Here is a 22,612-nt window from a genome sequence, read left to right as displayed (position 1 = left end):
ATCTCATAAATTGTTTGGTTTCATGCCATGCATGTCCTTTGCCTGCTTGGATTTCTTGCAAAAAATCTGGACAGTTGAGAGTTAAGGAGCCTGGTCTGATTACACATCATATATTTAAAATACATCCATGTGTTGCCACCCTCAACACACTAAGCACTATATGGGGTCTCACTAGTTTTTCCACATATATTAACCACACTGCAAAGTGTAATATATAATGTTGTGTGCTCCTTCATGGACAGGGCCAGTTGGTGGTGCTCACAACCTCACTCTGCAAAACTCAAACATCCAGCTATGCTCATTAAGGGTACTTGTGTTGTTACATGGCTAGGCACAGACCTATAGATCCCCTTTTTTACAGACCTCCTACTGTACACCACAAAGGTTACTAGCCCTAAAATAGCCCCCTCACAGATGCACACATCATTTTCCCATTATCTATGGGGATAACGTGCAAACCTCACATTATGAACTATCATTTTCCCTCTGGTTCTCCTGCTAGCCTAGATGACATGTGTTTGCTGAGGTAGTCCAGCTAATGCCTCATGTACACTGAAAACCCTTTAATCCTAAATCACTCAAGTCCAGTTTGCAAGACATCCACCTACAGTAAGAATCTGGAATCAGGTTGTCATTTCACAAACCTCAACTTCAATGCAGAATAAAAAAATTGTACACCAAGACCATTTGTCCACATTGAATTGAAAACAGTGATAATTTTCCCTTCCACAAGGGCAGCTGGCAACAGACCCAGGTAGGTATAACCCCATAAGTTTAATCCACCTCATCTGTAAGGCAATTGGAAAAATTATCATGGATCTCATCTCATACACATGGATATAGGTGACATCCAATCCCTACATCTGTACTAGTTTGATTTTGTCAAGGGTAGGTTGTGCCTGCTAAACCTGGTGGACTTCTTCAACAATGTGACTAGAGCCATAGACAAAGGCAAAGCTGTGCACATAAACTATATTGACTTGGCCAAAGCCTCCAACACCATCCCACATTAGTGCATCATTGAGAAACTAATGCAGTTGAATATTAACTCCTATGTTGTAAGGTGGATTGCAAACTGGCTCACAGATCAACAACACTCAGCCAAAGTAGGAGACTTCACCTCTACAAGCAGACCTGTCACCAGTGGGATCCCACAAGGGTCAGTGCTGTGCCCCTTTTGTTTGTCATATACTTCTCAGAAGTCCAGGCAGGGAAGTTTTAAAGTCTGCCAACTCATTACTCTGCCAAAGTATACGTTCCCTATTACATCTTTCTTCCCCATCACAACTCCAACATTTGCAATTTACCAGAGGATAAATTCTTTGCAGTCTGCTTGGAGTTTAAAAATGCCTATGCAAACACTACCAAGCAAAGATCCTAAACCTTCTAGATGTTGTTGCATATTTTGGAGCCATACATATATCTCCCAATGTTTCTTTGTGAATTGCTTATGAAATCTCTCTCTCTCTCTCTCTCTCTCTCTCTCTCTCCAATCCTTTCTAACCTCCTCTGATTGATTCCTAGAGTTATCATACAATATTTAATATGTCCTACTAATTATCCTTTTTTAACAGCAGGTACTGTTCTATAGTCTACTAAACACTCTACCAGTGCTGGTCTTTCACTTATGATCCCCCTATTTATTTCTCTTTGCCTATACTCTGATATAAGTACATGATAGAGAAGGCAATCTCTGGCATGCAGTCCAAATGAATTATTGCCTTCTTCTCATCCTATTATCGCCTCTTCCCATCTTATTACCTTTCCCTCTCAAATTATTTGCTTACAGTACCTTGGTTCCTTTGCCAGTTTTCTCCAGTAAATTCAAGCCCCATCTTACCTGTTGTCTGTGTCCTTAATTGCCATCATCCTTATTGACAGAATGTACTTTCTCCATCCCCATAATGGATTAGTTCTTAGAATACTTTCTGTTACTTTATATTTATAATATTCTGTATGGTTATTGTTATTCTCCTCAAGAATCTGATTCCAAAATCCCAGTCTCTCCTTGTTTCTTGAGCTTATTATAGAATTATAGATTTCTGCTTGTGTTATGTATAGCAGCCTAACTGTGTAGCTCTGAAATATCCTTTCAAATCAGGTAATCCCAAATCATCTTGTTCTAATGGAAGGACGAACTTATCCCACTTGACTCTTGCCCTATTCCCCTCCTAGGTAAAATCCTTCAACTCTTTATTAATTGATACCTGAAACTTAGCAGACATATCTAAATAAGCTTAAATCCTTCATAGTTGAACCAGATACTATTCCACTAGTAGATTTTAGTTACCCATGCCTTAGCTGGCCTACATATACTACTAAAAACAAATATTCCCAACACTTCCTAGATTTTATCAATGCAAACCCAGTTTAAATGGGTCACATTCAGGTTGCAGCAGTGGGTCACTTGCACAAATCAAAGAAGCCCCCCCGCCAAAAGGATAACAGTGGCACACACAGTAGAGCAATATAAAGCATGCAAGAAAAAAAAAGTAGGCAGTCAGAGAACAACTTATACCAAAGTCAATATATTTCTTCAGCATTTTAAAATGATTTGCATGATATTCTGCAGTGGTGAATTTTGCTGCCATATTGCCTTCCTAGCTCCTTTCTTCTTATTATTTAATAATGTTGTTTCTTCCTTCCTTTCTCTCTTTCTGTCTTCTATTCATGTTCATGCTTTCCTGCATTTTTTCTTACTACTTTCCTTAAACATTCAATCCAATGTTTTCCTTCTATTCCTTATCTCTAACTACATAATATATGTTACACTACTTACCTGCATATTCAACACTGTATATTTGATGTCATGACTAGTTACTAGTGATATTTTTTAACTATAAATTGTTTTTTATGATACTGGAGCTTTTCTCCTCAGCCCCTTGACTGAATTTTGATTGTCATCTAGTCAGACTAGTCCAGGAAAACTGTATATGCATTTGTATTTCTGTAGTGTCTTAGTCTGATAGTGGTTTTTTTCTCCTCGGGCTCTGCTGAAAATGGACATGTATCCAGCCAGACTATAAATAATAAATAAATAAATTTTGTTTATTTGTTTTGCTTAGTACAGTCACTAGTTCCCTCTGATTTAATTTAGCTGCACATTCACACCCGACTAATTTATTAATCAATGCTTCCCAGCGGTCTTTTATAGATTGCAAACAGTTATGTTTCAAACTAGTACCCCAAACACATAAAATAAGCATTAATACCAATCTTAGTGTTTAAAAAATGTAATGAGACTTACAGGTTTGAATGGTTACCCAAACACAGATTGGATTCAATGCCTAAAGCATCTTCCACAGTATCTATCTAATCACTTCATAACAAAAACATTTTATAGGTTGCAGAAAAACTGTGTCAACATACAAAAAATGTAATAGCATTATATTGTAAACAAACTTAACGTGTATTCATTATATATATATATATATATATATATATATATATATATATATATTTTGTTTTTTGTTTTTTGTTTTTTAGGAAGAGAAAGAGATATCACTTTATGTATGTATATGGTTTCTATGACACTGGTCATCTGTGGCTAATATTGTCCTCCATATTGTCAACCCACTTTGGTTGACAATGCAGATGATCAACAATTATGCTATAAAGGTGATAAAGGATAATTCATTGGGAAGGAGAAATATGCCCCTTCACTGGGGAGAGTGTCATCTCAGAGTTAGTATATGTAATTAGCAGAGGGTGAACAGCGGCTTACCCCCTCAGCAAAGGTTTACCATATTCTGCTGAGTAATGTTGGTACATTTACAGGTGTTGATATTTGTTTTTGACGTGATTGGGACGACATTAGGCATATTGATATAATGTACATTTAATGAATGCCACTAGTTCCATATATCTATCTTTGAAAAAAAAAAAAATATATATATATATATATATATATATATATATATATATATATAATATACGCAGACACACACACACACACACACACATATATATATATATATATATATATATATATATATATATATATATATATATATATATATATATATATATATATATATATATATATATATATATATATATATATATATATATAATATCTCAAAACCAGCACAAACACTCAGAAATAAACCCAAACATTAGGTTTAAGGTAAAACTGACATCAAATACAAAAAAATAGTAAATAAGATGAGTGAATACATTTCTACATTTAATGGCTAAAATGACATCCAATATATAAAATGCAAACCTGCATCAGTGCTGTCCACAGCTTCTTCAGTGAAAAAGGTAAAGCTGAACATGTTACATCTTAACAAGGTTATAAATCAGTTGAAATGAATCATATGACAGAATAAGAAATAAGTATATAAAAAAAATGTTCTATTATTTGCTTTTTGTTTATACAATAAAATTCATAAATAATCATTATTCAGTGGGGAACAAAGTTTCTAGTTTTACAATCCACTTCTCTCTTTGTTTATTATTTTGTAAACATTCATTGTGCATACTAGAATTTTGGGGAAAAGCATCAATTCCAATAAAACTAAATATAGCAACTGAGTGAATCAAGATATGCTTATATAAAACATTCCTGATATTATTTAATTAAATCTGCAGACATTTTATCTTTTAGGACACATATTGTTTAACTCACATAAAAGCATTACAGAAACATTCTACGGAGTAGATTATGCTTTTAATATTGCACCACAGTTATTATTTGTATGGGAAATATTCTTCATTATGAAAAAAAGTGTATATTTAACACAAGATTGCATTTATTTCAATTCCTATGTTGTTGGTTTCCACACAATGTGGTGAGGGTGAGGGAGATGTGTGTATATATCCCTCTTATGATAACTGAAAAACTTTAGCATGCACTTGTTTTCATTATTCATTCAGTCACTCAGTGTGGGGGGGACAAAGCTCCCATTTTTGGAATCCACCTTCATTTTTTGTCAAGAATCCTTTACAAATGTGCAAGCCCTTGTTTTTTGTAACAACATTTATATTCAGTACCTAACCAATCATGTAATATATTTTTACTTAGTATAAGTGGCCAATATTTGTTAAGGAGATTCCTCCTCTCAAAAGAGTTGACACCATAAGTAGCAACAAAATAAAATTGTGCCCACTGAACTTCCTCAGTTAAAAGAAAAAAAATATAGTCTGTATGAGATTTACGACCAGCCCACAATAATAAGGCTTCATTGGTGATGCAACCTGTATAAGGACAAAGTAAATGAATTCTTAAAAGTATAGCTGAGTGGAACTACCAGTATGTTGATGTTTTATACTGACATGCCACAACAGAATCTATTTAACAATTCGTTATTTCAATTATGATATAAGCAAATGTCTCAGTAGATATCAAAAACTTTGTATATCTTTGCACTCCAGTGATGATAAGGCAATGCTGGTATAAATATCATCTATAGAATCTTCTACTACTTATCTACTGGACTAAATAAAACATGTGCACAGATAAATGCAAATCTGTTAAAACCTCACAGAAATGTAATTCACAAATGTATCAAGCACTTTAATGATGGAAGCAGTGGTAGTACAGAAGATAATGAATGAAACAATCTCCCTATAGATTATGTTGATCAAAAAATATAGGCTGGAATTCCTAAAGGTTACTACGATGTGTGCACATTGTGTATAACTTGCGAAAACCTTTTGGAATTCAGATACAATCCTAATGATGTGTTCTAGTGAGGAGATGTGCATAGGTCCATAGGTTCATATGTTGGTACTAGGCTATCAGCACTAGGGTCCATACAAGCCTAGCCATAACAATTCCCTGGCTATTTCTTCCCACACTATTTACTTTCCTGGACCCCTGTCTAGCAGGGCGACTGACGTGATCCCCGGGGTGAATTTCCTTTCTCCCATTCAGTCATCAAGGTTCCTTTTGAAGAGGGCCAAAGAGGTGCTCTGCTTGACATGTATGGGCAATCTATTCCATAGTCTGGGGAGTCTCTGGGTCAGGAAACTATCCCTCCAGCATGTTTTGTTTATTGTGATGACAAGGTTTAGATCCATGGTGTGTGTGGCTCTGAAGGATTGGGATTTCTTTAAGTGTAGCATATCCAACAGCTCTGGGTTTGACATGGCCTTGTATGTTAAGCAGAGATCGCCTCGGAGTAGATGGTATGTGACAGAGTATAGCTGGAGTTTTTTAAGGTGGTCAGCATAGGGCATCTGCTTTAGGCCTGTGATTCTTTTAGTGAGGTATTTCTGCGGCCTTTCCAGTTGTTGCAGATGTCTTGAGAGGTACATACCAAATGGGGCATTATATTCTATAATGGGTCTAATGAGGGATGAGTGCTGCTCTACATTGGCCAGTGTCTGTGGCTGCTCCACATGTAAAACAGGCAGTCCTGGACATATGTAGATACTAATTAGGCATGTGCTTTCCCCCCTGGTAGCACAGTCAAAAGGCCATATCCCACCATAACAGAAGAGGTACGTAATAGGGATCATAGGAGTAAGGTAGGGTTGGGAGTTAGTGAGTGCATGTGAGGGGCTGCTTTTGTGAATGTGTGTGTATGTATGTATGTATGTATGAGTGTTTGACTGGGAGATAGTATATGGGGGATAGTGGGGGCATAAGGCAGGTGTATGTGTGTGTGTGTGTGTGTGTGTGTGTGTGTGTGTGTGTGTGTGTGTGTGTGTGTGTGTGTGTGTGTGTGTGTGTGTGTGTGTGTGAATGGATGACTGAACAAGTGTGTAACTTGGTGACTAAAGGAGTTTGCGCACGCATGCATGTGCGTGTGTGTGAGCACACATGTGTGAGAGTGGGCCTTACTATCCCCAGGGCCCAAGATTTGGTGCTGACATTTAATCAGTGTCTTTGTTTTGTGAAAGTGTGTACACTCCTGATGTCTTCAGCAGGTTTTTCTGAATATTCCAGCTTCTTCCCAAAAGCATAAAGACTCATTATCCAATCCAAACTGTTCATATGTAGAGATATAGTGGTCCATAAAAAGAAGACAAAAGTTGAATTGATCACTGAAATTGCCACACCTAGTGACTACAGTGTCTTGCATACAGAGAGACACAAAGTCATAAAATATCAGGATTTGCAAGCAGTAACAAAAGCAATGTGGAAGAAAGATACTCAGATATATCCAATAGCAGTAGGAGCAATGGGTCTTATAAAAAAGAATTCACAATAATATATAGATATGCTACCAATACATGTAGACCCATGAGACCCATCTCTCTAGGCTACCCAATCACTTCCTTTCTCCTACAGGTATCCAGCTCAACATCCATCCTAACTCTCTCACCCTTCAACAGTGCTAAACCTTTCCCAACAATCAGCCCCTACACTTGATTTGCACTGATGTTAATCTTTTCAACAGTAGAATGTCTACAACTCATTTCTACACTTTAACCTCTTCTCACTGCGTATATATAATTTCTGTATTATTTTTTTTATTTACACTGCATTTTTCCTTATTACCTGCTACAATATATGTAGTTAGCAAACACTGTATATACCCTCGAGGCAGTATTATGTATTATGTGTACTCACTCAGATGTTATATGTATCATACTATATGTACTTGTTTATGTTTTAACTGTGGAGCTTTTCTCCCTGGGTCTCCACAGAAAAAGGGCCTTGTCCCAGATGGACCAACCCGGTCAACAAATGTCAAATAAATAAATAAATAAATGTAACTCTGTATGAAATGCAGGAGGAGTCATTACTGGGCACATTGTGGGTGCTGCAAAGAGCACTTCTGGATGACATCAAAGACTGAAACAATACCAATTTCATGAACTTTAATCATACTTTGACTTAGGAATGGGGTCCAATCTCATCATGGTATTAGAAACCCAAAAGATTTGGAGAAATTAGGGAGAATTTGTATGGATTGTATCAATTATACATTTTGGAGCACTTGGACAAGAAAACAAGAACATTTTTCACACGTATCCAATGATATATAAAAAGTATGTCAAGATTATGTATTTCTCACTCTGAAGGAGGAATGGGCCTCCTCAAAATTGATTGCATGCATATATTTGCAGTCCTGGGACTGCTTACATATTTTCTGACCTCATCAGATAGGAATGTAGTGAAAGTTTTAAAACACAGAGAAGAAGGCTAAAATGACATCTTTACTTAGCTTAGTAGAAAGACTTCAGTGTCAGGCATGAATGGAACTCAAACCAGAAGTAGACAAAAGTTAGACAGCAACTTAATGAGCCAGAACAAAAACAAATAAACAAAGAAAAATATAAGGAAAAGGATCAGATGAAAAGGAAAGAAAACTGGAATATATAGTGGCAAGTAAATATAATGGCAAATATAGAAATCTCCTGGCCCAACTTTATGTTGAGCAAGATGTGATGCTGAAATAGTTATGGAGAGGAAAAATGAAGCCAAAAGATGCAAGGTAATGGTGGCCCAGGATAGTAGACTATGTACATGTTGGTTAACAAAGTCCATTAAAAAGATGGGAGAAACAGACAAGTGCAGGTTATGTAAAACAGAACTGGAACCAGTCACACATTTTGCTGCTGGGTGTGATACACTCATGGCAAAGGGCCTGTATACTGAAAGGCACAATAATTTGGCAAGACTGTTGTACTGGGGATTGTGCTAATATTACAATACAGAAGTAGCTGAGAAGCTTTGGTAACATGATCCACAAAGTACTATACAGAATGTTGCAGTTTATATCACATGGCATCGCCTATTACCAACAGTTAAAAATTTTATTTTTTATTTATTTATTTTATTTTACATTTGTTGACCGGGATAGTCCAACTGGATGCATGTCCATTTTCAGTGGAGGCCTTGGAGAAAAGCTCCAAGGGTAAGCAGATACAGCATTACATAATACCAGCATTACATTTTGCAAATAGACTATTTACAGAGATTACACAAGTAAGCAAGTTAAACAAGTTCCACAGGTTACAGTTAATCCTGAGCACAAATCAGGATTAAATTAAATTACACAGTAAACTGGTTAACAGATTTGTACACATTCTAGAGAGAGTTAGCCAGGCTTGATACATTGACATAGCCAGTTAAGTGACAAATGTTGTCTGAGTCTAGTTTTAAATTGACCTAAGGTGGAAAGTAAGGTAATATCAGCTGGAAGAGAGCTCCAGGATCTACTTACAGAGTTTGCAAAGAGAGAATCACCGGCTGTGTTATTAATTTTGCTAGTCTGAATTAGTAGTTTGTTAGAGGATCGAAGCAGTCTAGGATTGTTATAGGGGGTGATAATATTTTTAAGTGCAGGAGTATTGTCTGGATTATAGAAGATTTTATAGGCCATAATCAGTTGGTTATACTGGATTAGGCTGGGTAGTTCAAGCCACCTAAGCTGATTTAGATTGATGCAATGATGTGTCCTAAAAGCCAGCCCAGTGGCAAACCTGGCAATGTGGCTGTAGCAAATTGAGAGTTTGTTAAGGACAGTCTTGTTTAAATTCGAGAGTAGAGGGGATGCATACAGAAGGATTGAAAGAAGGTGAGAGCGAACTATGGCAATTTTAGCTGGAGGGGTTAGGAAGGCTTTTATTCTGTAAATTGACCCTAGTTTTTTATTAATGGTTTTGATAGTTTGGTTAACATGTAAGTCAAATTTTAGATTACTGTCTATGATGACACCTAATAGTTTTGTAGATGGGTCAGGGGAGATTATTGTGCCATCATTTGATTTTATGGTAAAGGTGAAAGCAGTAGACCTATTGTATTAAAGGTGGTCTGGGTAGCTGACCATAACTCTACTGGAGATGTGGCTGAGCAAACCAGAGCAGAGTCATCAGCATATTGGATACAGCTAACTTTTGGGATGACAGTATAAAGGTAGTTAATGAAGATGGAGAACAGCAAGGGCCCTAGTATAGAGCCTTGTGGTACTCCAAGGGTGTTAGGTAGAAGGTTAGAGATTTTGTTCTGCCAGAGGACAGCCTGCTGTCGACCATTCAGGTAGGATTGAAACCATTGAAGGGCTCCAGTATCTAGACAGAATGTTTGCAGGGTGTGGATTAAAAGTTGGTGATCAACCATATCGTATGCCTTGGAAAGATCTAAAAAGGGGGCTGAGGATATATAATTATTGTTGCGATTATGGTTTATGGTGTTAGTAAAGGCTAGGAGGGCTGAAGTAGTGCTGTGATGAGGACGGAAGCCATGCTGAGTGTCTGCCATAAGGCAATTTTGGATTAGGTGGTGCATGAGTTGTCTATGAATACATTTTTCCATAATCTTTGCAAGTGGAGAGAGTATAGCTATTGGTCTATAATTGGAGAATTCATTAGAGCTGCCTCCTTTGTGAAGTGGGATTACACAGGATATTTTCCAGATGGTGGGAATTTTAGCTTCTACTATGGTTCGATTGATTAGTATTGAGATGGGGTAAGCAATAGCATCAGCTGATTTTTGTAGGTACTTGGCAGGGAGTTGATCAGCAGAAAGTATAGTGGGTTTTAATTTTTTGATCAAGGTACGGATAAGTGAAGTGGCGACTGGTTGGAAGCTGAACGCAAGTAGGTTTCTAGGGGTGCTACTTTCAGGACCAGGGGAGCTAGGAGGTAGTTGGCTAACTAGGGCTTGAACTGTCTCAGTAAAGAATTGGTTAAAACTATCAGAAACATCTTCAGGGGTTTTATCAATAGTAGTAGCAGGGATTGGGGTTGAAGTTTGTCCAGGATGTAGTAGATTATTTAAACCTGCCCAAAACTTCTGAGGGTTATTTTGATTTACTGTCTGTAAATTACAGTAGTATTGTTTTTTGTCTTGTAAAATTGATTCGCGAAAACCAGATATAGTAGTCCATGAAAAAATACAAAAGTAATGTTGATGACAGAAATTGTTACATCCACTAACTACAATGTCTTATGTAAAGTGAGATACAAAGTCATAAAATACTAATATTTGCAATCAGTAATGATAGCAATGTTTAAGAACAACACCCAGACAGTTCCAATAGTAGTAGGAACAAAAGTTCTAATAATAAAGAATTTACAGTGGTGCTTAGATATGCTGCCAATACATCTACACCTTATAAACTACAGAAGGGGCAATTCTGGGCACATTGTAGGTGCCAAGAAAAGCACTTTTGGTAACATTAAAAACTGAAACTATACTAATTTCATGAACTCTGACTTACTAATGGGGTTCATTCCCATCATGGTATTAGAAACCCAAGTCACTTGGAGAACTGGAACTGTAAATAATATATATAAATATATATATATATATATATATATATATATATATATATATATATATATATATATATATTATATTTATTCTTGCTATCATGGCCAAGCCATGGTTCAAAAGGGTCTATGACTGCCTCTTTGTGCATCCAATTATCAAATTAACAAATTTAAAAAAACAGGCTTTTAAGTACAGAGTTTTGAAGGTAACCACTAGCATTAACATATGTTGTAGGAAGTTTCGACACTATTTTTAATGAGCACACCTCTGAGTCATATATATCCTGGTGAATATTCAGGCAGTTGTCACTGATGCTGGTTAAAACCATTTGAAGCCTAACTGATTTTGGCATGATTTGACATTAGCATTCTGTCTAGGATATATAAAAATAATGTGATGAAGCTAAGAGTATACATTAAAATTAACCAAACATAAGATCCCCGTCCCCACTATCCCAAACTTCATAACAGGAAGAAGAACTTTTTTTAATTTCATGGAGCCTCTTTTTTCTTTTTCTCTCCTACAAATACCAGATGATAGATGATATTCAGTGTTGATAAAACTTTAAAAAAGAGCTTATGGTGTTTCTTTTGAGTCCGCAAATCTGAAAGTTGAACTGATTAATTATGAAGTCAGAAAACAGCTGAGCAAAACTAGAGATCTCAAAAACATTCCAGAGAATGTAGAACATCAGCCTGAAAGTTAAATGTAGTTATTTTTAATTGGTGCAGCACTTACCAGGTTTACACGATTTATATATATTTTTCAATAACACAAGACACTGTTCATCATTCCAGTCATGAATAACCCTGGCCAAAACGTACAGGTCGGCTTCTGGAAGTGGATCTTTAAAGAAATCACCTGCAACAATACGCAAATAGTCAGGCTTTTAATTTTCTACTTTCCTTCAATTTCCCTGAGTGATAATGGATGCTAGTAAGTTTAAATTCCATGAAATATTAATAAAAATCAGAAAATGCATTAATAAACTGTTTATGTAGAAACTTTCTTTGTAACTAATGTTCAAATAATACACTTATTTGTACTCGTGATACAAAATGGCACAAATATATACAAAAAGCATGAGTTACTAATCTGATGTTCATTTGCTAAACTAATTAACGCCATTGTGCTAATTTTTCATGAGCACTAGAGAGTCTGTTTAAAAGAATATATGAAATAGAAGATATATTTATACTCAGAACAAAATGATTATATATGTGATATATGCCATCAAATAATCTATGTATCATCTCAGTGCATATATTGTGGAGGGTTGTATTTTCTGGAGTATATTTATTCCACAAACCTTCCTTAACAGTCTTACTTATATATGCTAACCCTAGCCCTAGCCCTATCCCTATTTTTAACTCTACCTATATTGCTAGCTTTAATCCTATCCTAACTGTAACACTAAACAGTATATACACACCTGACCCTAATCCTAACTCCAAATTCTAACCTGACCCTAGTCCTACTGCACACACACACACACACACACACACACACACACACACACACACACACACTCTCAGAACACTGAAAAATTCAGTACTTCTGAGATTTTTCAATATTGCAGCATTCTTGAGGTTATTAATTGAAAATTTTAAAACCTCAACATTCTGCACTTGGGATTGTAGAGTCCATTGTATTTCCAAAAAGCCTTAATTCATACATATACCACAGCCGACTGCAGAGCAACGTTTTAAGATACTTTAATTTAAACGCTTGAAAATAAAAATTACGTTTTTCATCCTGTTTACATACAGAACTTCTTCAGAAAAATCACACAGTTAAAAATTTCAAAGTGTAGTATTTATACAATGTTTATAAAAAGCGCGCAAACTTTTTATTAACGCTTATCTTCTTAAAGGAATATACGTACATACATAATGACAAAAAGACAAAAAGAAAGAGAGACTGGACAACTTCAATTTATACTAACAACTTTACAAATCCCTTTATATGTATACATATATATATATGCATGTGTGTGTGTGTATATATATATATATATATATATATATATATATATATATATATATATATATATACACACACACATACATATGTATTCTATCTGAATAGGGGAAAATGTATATATATATATATATATATATATATATATATATATATATATATCTCACATGACCAACATTCAAATGCCTATGATTTAATGTTTCCGATATTCTAAGAATGTCAAGTACACGGAAAATTAATTAAATATTTATTTAATAAATTTATGTGCAAATATATGTGTATAGATCTGTATGTGTTTATACATATCGAGACATGTACTAGATCTATTAAAATGAATTAAAATTTATTAAAATTATTAAAATTTATATATGTGTTGTATATGGACATACTACATATGTTTTATGTTATATATACACATATACACACACCCCCACACCCCCACACACACACTCACACAAACACATCCACGCACACACACACACACACACACACACACACACACACACACACACACACAAACACACACGAAACGCACACACCTACACAAGCGTGACCTCCACCTCACTTTATACACAATATATAGAAAAATATATGTGAATATATCATGTATTTTATAAAGTTTATAAAATGTGAGATGTAAATTATTAAATAATAAGTTGTGAAAAATATAAAATATAAAATAATTATAATATGCAATAAAAATATATACCGATTGTGCCTTTGAATGTTTGTATATGCACAATCTAAACTTGCATTTCAATGAAACTTATAGAATCCTTAAAAGTTCTGTATTGACAATTCATCAAATATTTAACATTCAATGTTTGATAACACATTACAATGAAAACTTTTCATGTTAATATATATGTTGATAAATTTAAATAAAAAATACATAAATTTAATACATTTAATAAATATAATATTGATATTAATATTAATATCCATAATTTAATGAATTAATAATTCAATGATACCATAAATTTTATATCCTATAAAATTTTTTATATTTTACGAAATATAAAATATTTATGTGAAGAGCTATTTATATAAATAATTGTTGATTATTATATTAAATTAAAAATTATGTTTTGTTGTTATTAAAAAACTCTTTATATGTTATAACCTATCTTTCTAAACTTCTCAACCTCAACAGGCACATTATTGAACATTTATCATTTAAACCTGGGTTCACAAATGCATTCAATCTAAGTTGCCAAATCAATTCCATTTTCTCCAATAATAGGGTAGATGGCCCTCCTCTGTCATCTTGTTGGATTTGCTGAATTATCTTAAATTTGAATTTGTGTTGTGGATGCATTATGATATGCATTGCCAAAGCATTGTCCTCCCTTTTATGTGTTATATTTCTTAGGTGTTCAGATATTCTGTCCCTTAATCTTCTGTCTGTTTTACCTATATAAAAGGAGGGACATGCTTGGCACTTTGCAACATTAACTACTCCTCTGGTATTACAATTGAAACTGTCCTTTAACCGAATCGTGTAGGAATTGATGGCTATGTTGATACCTTCATCTATTATATAACAATAGGGACAGCAACCACATTGTTTCATACCTATATTTCTATTATTACATTTTCTTTTTCTTTGAAAAATTTCTTTATAACTAATACCCTTTCTCCAAATCACCTTTGGTATAAAATTGAAAATGGTACTTAAATCCATTTCATCATTTAATAAGGACCAATTTTTGAAAATGATTTCTTTTATATCCAGATAGTTGGATGAAAAACTCATAATACATGCTGAGTTGAATTCAGTTTGAACGGGTGTGTTTGCTACCTGGTCAACATCCAACTCACTTATATTCACTTCTTTATTAAAGGAATCTACCTTGGTATTGAGTATTGGTTCATAAATACCATTCTTTCTTTTTAATGTTACTTCTTGAATTAAATCATCTATCAATTGGATAGGATAAGCTCTATTGAGAAGCATTTCCTTTAAGACCATGCATTCTTTTTGAAAATTCTCATCAATAGATATCATTCTTGCAGCCCTTACTAACTGACCTTTCAAAACTGAACGTTTTTAGTGAAATGGGTGGGCACTAGAAAAGTGTAAAAATTTATTTGAATATGTTGGCTTCCTATATAATACCACTTCATAATGCCTATCAACATTATTTTTTGATACTTCAACATCCAGAAAGACCATAACATTATCATTGGACGAATGGGATAATTCTAAAAAATCAGTTGTGTTATTCATCATATGAATCAATTCTATTGCTTCAACTGACGACCCTTCTATGATTATAAAAATGTTGTCAATAAACCTACCATAAAATTTAACAATATATTTGAACAATCTATTTATAAAGATATATGTGGTCTCCCAATGTGCCAACACCATGTTGGCATAACTAGAGACACATGGTGAACCCATTGCCACTCATTCTTTCTGTTTATAATATTGTTTGTTGAATAGTATGAAGTTATAAGACAAGATTATATTCAACAACTCCTGAACCAGGGTTATCTCTGCCTGGGGTGCATTCAGTTTTGTCCATTCTAGAGATTACCCATTCAATACCTGTTTGTTGGGGGATACAAGTATATAAGTCCTTTATATCCATTGTTATAAAACTATACTGGTGTGAATAAGAAAAATTATTCAAACTGGCTAGAAAGGCCCAAGAATCCTTTAAAATCCATGATTCTTATATTACATATTTCTTTAAGATTGAATCTACAAGTTTTGCACATGCATAAGTTGACAAATGTCTACCATCGACTATAGGTCTAAATGGTGGATTGTGAAGACTCTTATGTATTTTAGGCACTCCAAATTTGTATGGTGTTTGAGGGACAAGAATAGTTAAATAATTAAAAGTGTGCAAGTCTATTCTAGCCTCTATGAACAGCTCATTGAGAAATCCTTTTATGAACTGGTTCGCCTTATTATATTCATTAAGTGATGCTTTTACATACGCATCACTTTCCAATATATTCATAATGCGACTTTCATAATCCGGTAAGTCCATGAAGACCAAGCCTCCGCCCTTATCAGGATTGATAATCCTGATATTGGCGGACATTAAAGCTTCAAGGTCTTCCCTTTCTTCCCGGACTAAGTTATTAATACCATTAAGCTTACCCTTACCTAACTTTCTTAAATCCAATTCACAAACCTTCTCAAAAATAAAAAGAGCATTTTGTAAGGGAGGATTGTAGACACTAGGTACTCTAAACCCAGAATTTTGTGGTACTTGATTTCCCAATAACATTTTCAAATTTAATTTTCTAGCAAATAGTTTCAAATCACAAATTGTTTTAGCTAAATCCATCTTAGATGATGGAACAAAGGTTAGGCCCTTTGATAGGGTTTCTGCCATGTGATTTGAGACCTGAAAAGAAGAGTAATTATATATAGTAAAATCCCCTTTTCGATTTTTTACCAATATGGGGACCAAGCATTGGTTTGATTCTTTGGTCATCTCCTGTTGTTTCGGTTCTTCCTCTTGTTCCATTGTTTTTTCTGATTGGGTTTCTAAAAACCCTGATTATTGTTCGATTTAGCTATGTTGCTTGAAGGCCCTGCTTCTAGATTGTTCCGTTCCTTTAGTCTTTCACTTCGTCTTACTTGATCATTGACCAATTGATCATTATTTGCTTGTTGTTGACAAAAGTCAGAATATTGATCTTGATTACTAGCTGACACAATATTGTGCCTAGCATTTGTCTCCTGATTATTAGAATTGGTCTGATTTACCATAGGCCTCAATCTTGTCTGTGATGTTGGAGGTGGAGGATATGCTCAACCTTCATTATATTGCAACCTATCCCTGTCCAATTTTTTTAATTTTTGTGTACCTCATCTTCTCAATGTGCTTTTCGATGCTTTGAAAACACCTTTGATAGTTATACTTGTATCGAGTAAAATCATTATGTTGTCTTATAGTGCCATCTAAATGTTCAATATTTTCTCCCAGTTCTTTGGCTTGTATGGTATAATGTTTCATCATAATTTCCATCAATTGTATGCCTTGTTGATTGAAGGCCTTTTAAAGGTCTTTATGAAATTCAGAACAAGTGACCAAACCAGTAGGATAACGCCAAGTTCTTAAGCCTTTAGGAACTATATTTGCTTTAATACATTCTTGAAAGTACTCTATCTCAAGATTGAGTTTCTAGTATTTTAGCATACTACTATCCAAATTATCCAATAGATTGGCCAAAAGTGGGCTATCATTTTGTTCCATTCCTGCTTCACTATTTGAATGTCCCGATGTATTTAAGCCCACTGGTGTTATTAACCAATCTTTTAAGTTTGGAATTTGTGTTCCTATAGGTGATGTGTTAGTAATCATTTGATTTTGTATACCCATTCTCTCTGTCACTGGTATATTATTCCCCACATTTGCATTTGCCTCATTTCGTGGAGAAGTAATACTGTTATTATTATCATTAGCATTTGATGTTAAAGATGTCGCCACACATGGTATCTGTAGCCTTTGCCCTATATTAGGCGTATTGACAACATTCAAAGAAGCATTATATGCATTGAGAGCATTAGCCCCCATTACAGTACCTGTTTGTATTATGTGTCCTTGATTTCCGAACAAGCTCCCCTGCGATTGTGTTAGTTGTCGCATCTCCAATATATCCCTATGATCTCGCTGTCCATTTGGAATGTAAGAAATTGTGTCCAGTCTCTCGTTCATTGTCTCTACCTTCTGAGATAATAGAGCTATGAGTTGCGTTAATTTATTCATTCCATCATTTTCGGTTTCCATTTCTGTAGCTCTTAAAATTTCTGGCGTTCCCTGCAAAGTGTCCTCAGCCATGTTCACCCAAACAAACTTCAAAAAACGATATTATGTCCAAACAGATGAAAAAAACAAATACCACGGCCGGACTGCAGAGAAACGTTTTAAGATACTTTAATTTAAACGCTTGAAAATAAAAATTATGTTTTTCGTCCTGTTTACATACAGGACTTCTTCAGAAAAATCACAGTGTTAAAAATTTCAAAGTGCAGTATTTATACAATGTTTATAAAAAGCGTGCAAACTTTTTATTAACACTTATCTTCTTAAAGGAATATATGTACATACATAATGACAAAAAGACAAAAAGAAAGAGAGACTGGACAACTTCAATTTATACTAACAACTTTACAAATCCCTTTATATGTATACATATATATATATATGCATATGTGTATAGATATATATATATATATATATATATATATATATATATATATATATATACACACACACACACATATATATATATATATATATATATATGTATATATATATATACACACACACACATATATATATATATATATATATATATATATATATATATATATATATATATATATACACACACACATACATATGTATTCTATCTGAATAGGGGAAAATGTATATATATATCTCACATGACCAACATTCAAAGGCCTATGATTTAATGTTTCTGATATTCTAAAAATGTCAAGTACACGGAAAATTAATTAAATATTTAACCCTGGTTCAGGAGTTGTTGGATATAATCTTGTCTTATAACTTCATACTATTCAACAAACAATATTATAAACAAAGAGAAGGAGTGGCAATGGGTTCACCATGTGGCTCTAGTTATGCCAACATGGTATTGGCACATTGGGAGACCACATATATCTTTATAAATAGATTGTTCAAAGATATTGTTAAATTTTAAATTGATTCATAAGATGAATAACAAAACTGAATTTTTAGAATTATCCCATTCATCCAATGATAATGTTATGGTCTTTCTGGATGTTGAATGCATGGTCTTAAAGAAATGTTTCTCAATAGAGCTTATCCTATCCAATTGATAGATGATTTAATTCAAGAAGCAACATTAAAAAGAAAGAATGGAATTTATGAACCAATACTCAATACCAAGGTAGATTCCTTTAACAAAGTGAATATAAGTGAGTTGGATGTTGACCAGGTTGGTCCTTATTAAATGATGAAATGGATTTAAATACCATTTTCAATTTTATACCAAAGGTGATTTAGAGAACAAAGAAAAGAAAATGTATTAATAGAAATATAGGTATGAAACAATGTGGTTGCTGTCCCTATTGTTATATAATAGATGAAGGTATCAACATAGTCATCAATTCCTACACAATTCAGTTAAAGGACAGTTTCAATTGTAATACCAGAGGAGTAGTTTATGTTGCAAAGTGCCAAGCATGTCCCTCCTTTTATATAGGTAAAACAGACAGAAGATTAAGGGACAGAATATCTGAACACCTAAGAAATATAACACATAAAAGGGAGGACAATGCTTTGGCAATGCATATCATAATGCAACCACAACACAAATTCAAATTTAAGATAATTCAGCAAATCCAACAAGATGACAGAGGAGGGCCATCTACCCTATTATTGGAGAAAATGGAACTGATTTGGCAACTTAGATTGAGGTTTAAATGATACATGTTCAATAATGTGCCTGTTGAGGTTGAGAAGTTTAGAAAGATAGGTTATAACATGTAAAGAGTTTTTCAATAACAACAAAACATAATTTTTAATTTAATATAATAATCAACAATTATTTATATAAATAGCTCTTCACATAAATATTTTATATTTTGTAAAATATAAATAATTTTATAGGATATAAAATTTATGGTATCATTGAATTATTAATTCATTACATTATGGATATTGATATTAATATCAATATTATATTTATTAAATTTATTAAATTTATGTATTTTTTATTTAAATTTATCAACATATATATTAACATAAAGAGTTTTCATTGTAATGTGTTATCAAACATTGAATGTTAAATATTTGATGAATTGTCAATACAGAACTTTTAAGGATTCTATAAGTTTCATTGAAATGCAAGTTTAGATTGTGCATATACAAACATTCAAAGGCACAATCAGTATATATTTTTATTGCATATTATAATTATTTTATATTTTATATTTTTCACAACTTATTATTTAATAATTTACATCTCACATTTTATAAACTTTATAAAATACATGATATATTTACATATTTTTTTTATATATTGTTTATAAAGTGAGGTGGAGGTCACACTTGTGTGGGTGTGTGCGTTTCGTGTGTGTGTGTGTGTGTGTGTGTGTGTGTGTGTGTGTGTGTGGATATGTTTGTGTGAGTGTGTGTGTGGGGGTGTGGATGTGTGTGTATATATAACATAAAACATATGTAGTATGTCCATATACAACACATATATAAATTTTAATAATTTTAATAAATTTTAATTAATTTTAATAGAGCTAGTACATGTTTCAATATGTATAAACACATACAGATCTATACACATATATTTGCACATAAATTTATCTAAATAAATATTTAATTAATTTTCCGTGTACTTGACATTCTTAGAATATCGGAAACATTAAATCATAGGCATTTGAATGTTGGTCATGTGAGATATATATATACATTTTCCCCTATTCAGATAGAATACATATGTATGTGTGTATATATATATATATATATATATATATATATATATATATATATATATATATATATATATATATATATATATATATATATATATATATATATATATATACACATGCATATATATATGTATACATATAAAGGGATTTGTAAAGTTGTTAGTATAAATTGAAGTTGTCCAGTCTCTCTTTCTTTTTGTCTTTTTGTCATTATGTATGTACATATATTCCTTTAAGAAGATAAGCGTTAATAAAAAGTTTGCGCGCTTTTTATAAACATTGTATAAATACTACACTTTGAAATTTTTAACTGTGTGATTTTTCTGAAGTCCTGTATGTAAACAGGACGAAAAACGTAATTTTTATTTTCAAGCGTTTAAATTAAAGTATCTTAAAACGTTTCTCTGCAGTCCGGCCGTGGTATTTGTTTTTTCATCTGTTTGGACATAATATCGTTTTTTTAATTCATACATAGCTTGGCAGTGCATGCATGATTTATAGGAAATATGACATCTCTAGCTGAAGAAGTGATTAAGTAAGTGAGTGAGTGAAGGAATGAAAACTTCAGTAATGTTCAAAACATAACTTGTTTGCTCCATTTTTTGTCTGTTTGTTAACCAGGTAAATTCAGTTGGCACAAATGTCTCTTTTAATGGGAGAACCAGGAGCACTGGTTAGTTAAGTAAATTGGATTCTCACAAAGCATGCAGTCAAGCAATTGAAAAATTAAGCTGTTTCTAGAAAAAGTGACATAAACTTATTTGCTTGAGAATCTAAAATAACAAAAATCAAAGGTAGGAATTTAAAATTGCTGGCGTTGTCTCTACAGATACTCAAAAAAGCACTAATTAATGACATTGCATATTTAGCTAAATGAAGGAAAGACCCTGAATGAAACAGAAAGGACAGATGTCATATTCTGCATCTACTGTACATACTGCACTACATGAAGATAGTCTTGCCAGACGAAAACATTTAATTATGAGACTGAAGTAAAAATAGTTTTCTCCATGCAGAGTAACGCAGAATCACTAGCATGACAGCATTCACTAGGGTATGATAGAATAATTTTTTCAGTCTTCCACCTTAGTTATCCTTTATGTAGAGGTATTTTTAATAACAAACAGTTGTATTGCTTTCATGGAGATAAAGTCAATGCAAACATATATATTGGCATGTGAAATTTCTATCCCATTATCACTAAATATTGATGTATTCAGCCATCTATAAACTGTAGTTGTATAACAAGCTTCTCTTCTATACTTTCAGGGAAATGAATCAACATTTTTATGTAAAGTATTACAGTATTTATCCAAGGACCGAAGAGGACAAACTACAACTTGGTGTAAAACAGAATTAAACAAAAAACAGTAAGCGCTTTCACGACTTTCCAGTCACTTCTTCAGACTCAAATACAAAGAGAACAGTCTCAATGCACTTAAAAAGACTGCCCAGTCTTAAGCAAATGCATACAAGAAACCAGGTATTAATGATGCTGTATCTACATTTTTTAGCCCATGTGTTTTTTATACTATGTGTATTTATATATTGACATGGTGACTATGTGAAATGTATTTCCTTTTTAGTAGTTTCTGGAGATATGCCTTTAAGCTGACTAATTATTTAATTGCTTAAGATTGGGCAGTCTTTGACACTGTTCTCTTTGTATTTGAGTCTGAAGAAGCAACTGAAAAGTTGTGAAAGTGCTTACTCTTTTTTGTTTTATTAAAGCTGTTTTACACCAAGCCATGGTTGGTCCTCTTTTGTCTTTGGAGAAATACTGCTGTTTTACTTATAGAGAACCTTTACCCAGTTCCTGCTCTTTTCCTGAAAGTATTACAGTCTCTTTTCTCCCATTTTCCACAGTGCATCATGGATCCTTGGCTAGACACACTTTATATTTCTTCCCCCATTCTAGCAAAGTTAAACTTTGATATTACAGTCTTTAATACCGCTTTTCAACAGTCACCTATTAATCCCATTTCTTTTTAGGTTTT

The 22,612-nt window shown here is 33.4% G+C and overlaps 1 protein-coding gene across 3 annotated transcripts in view; it reads right to left on the bottom strand.

The window, feature by feature from the left end:
* The window catches only part of LOC122802731 (acetylserotonin O-methyltransferase-like), a 332,448-nt gene that overhangs the window by 19,867 nt on the left and 289,969 nt on the right, over positions 1–22,612 (bottom strand). For all 3 annotated transcript variants that reach the window (XM_044072492.1, XM_044072493.1, XM_044072494.1), the window contains one exon: positions 11,912–12,034. In XM_044072492.1, coding sequence (XP_043928427.1) covers positions 11,912–12,034 — 123 coding nt within the window. The remainder of the gene's footprint in view (positions 1–11,911; positions 12,035–22,612) is intronic.

Source organism: Protopterus annectens, chromosome 5.part0, assembly GCF_019279795.1.
Source record: "Protopterus annectens isolate FY-2018-M chromosome 5.part0, PAN1.0, whole genome shotgun sequence".
In the NCBI taxonomy this organism is placed as follows: Eukaryota; Metazoa; Chordata; order Ceratodontiformes; family Protopteridae; genus Protopterus; species Protopterus annectens.
Note: the sequence above shows the minus strand (reverse complement) of the source record. Positions and strands in the feature narration are given on the sequence as shown.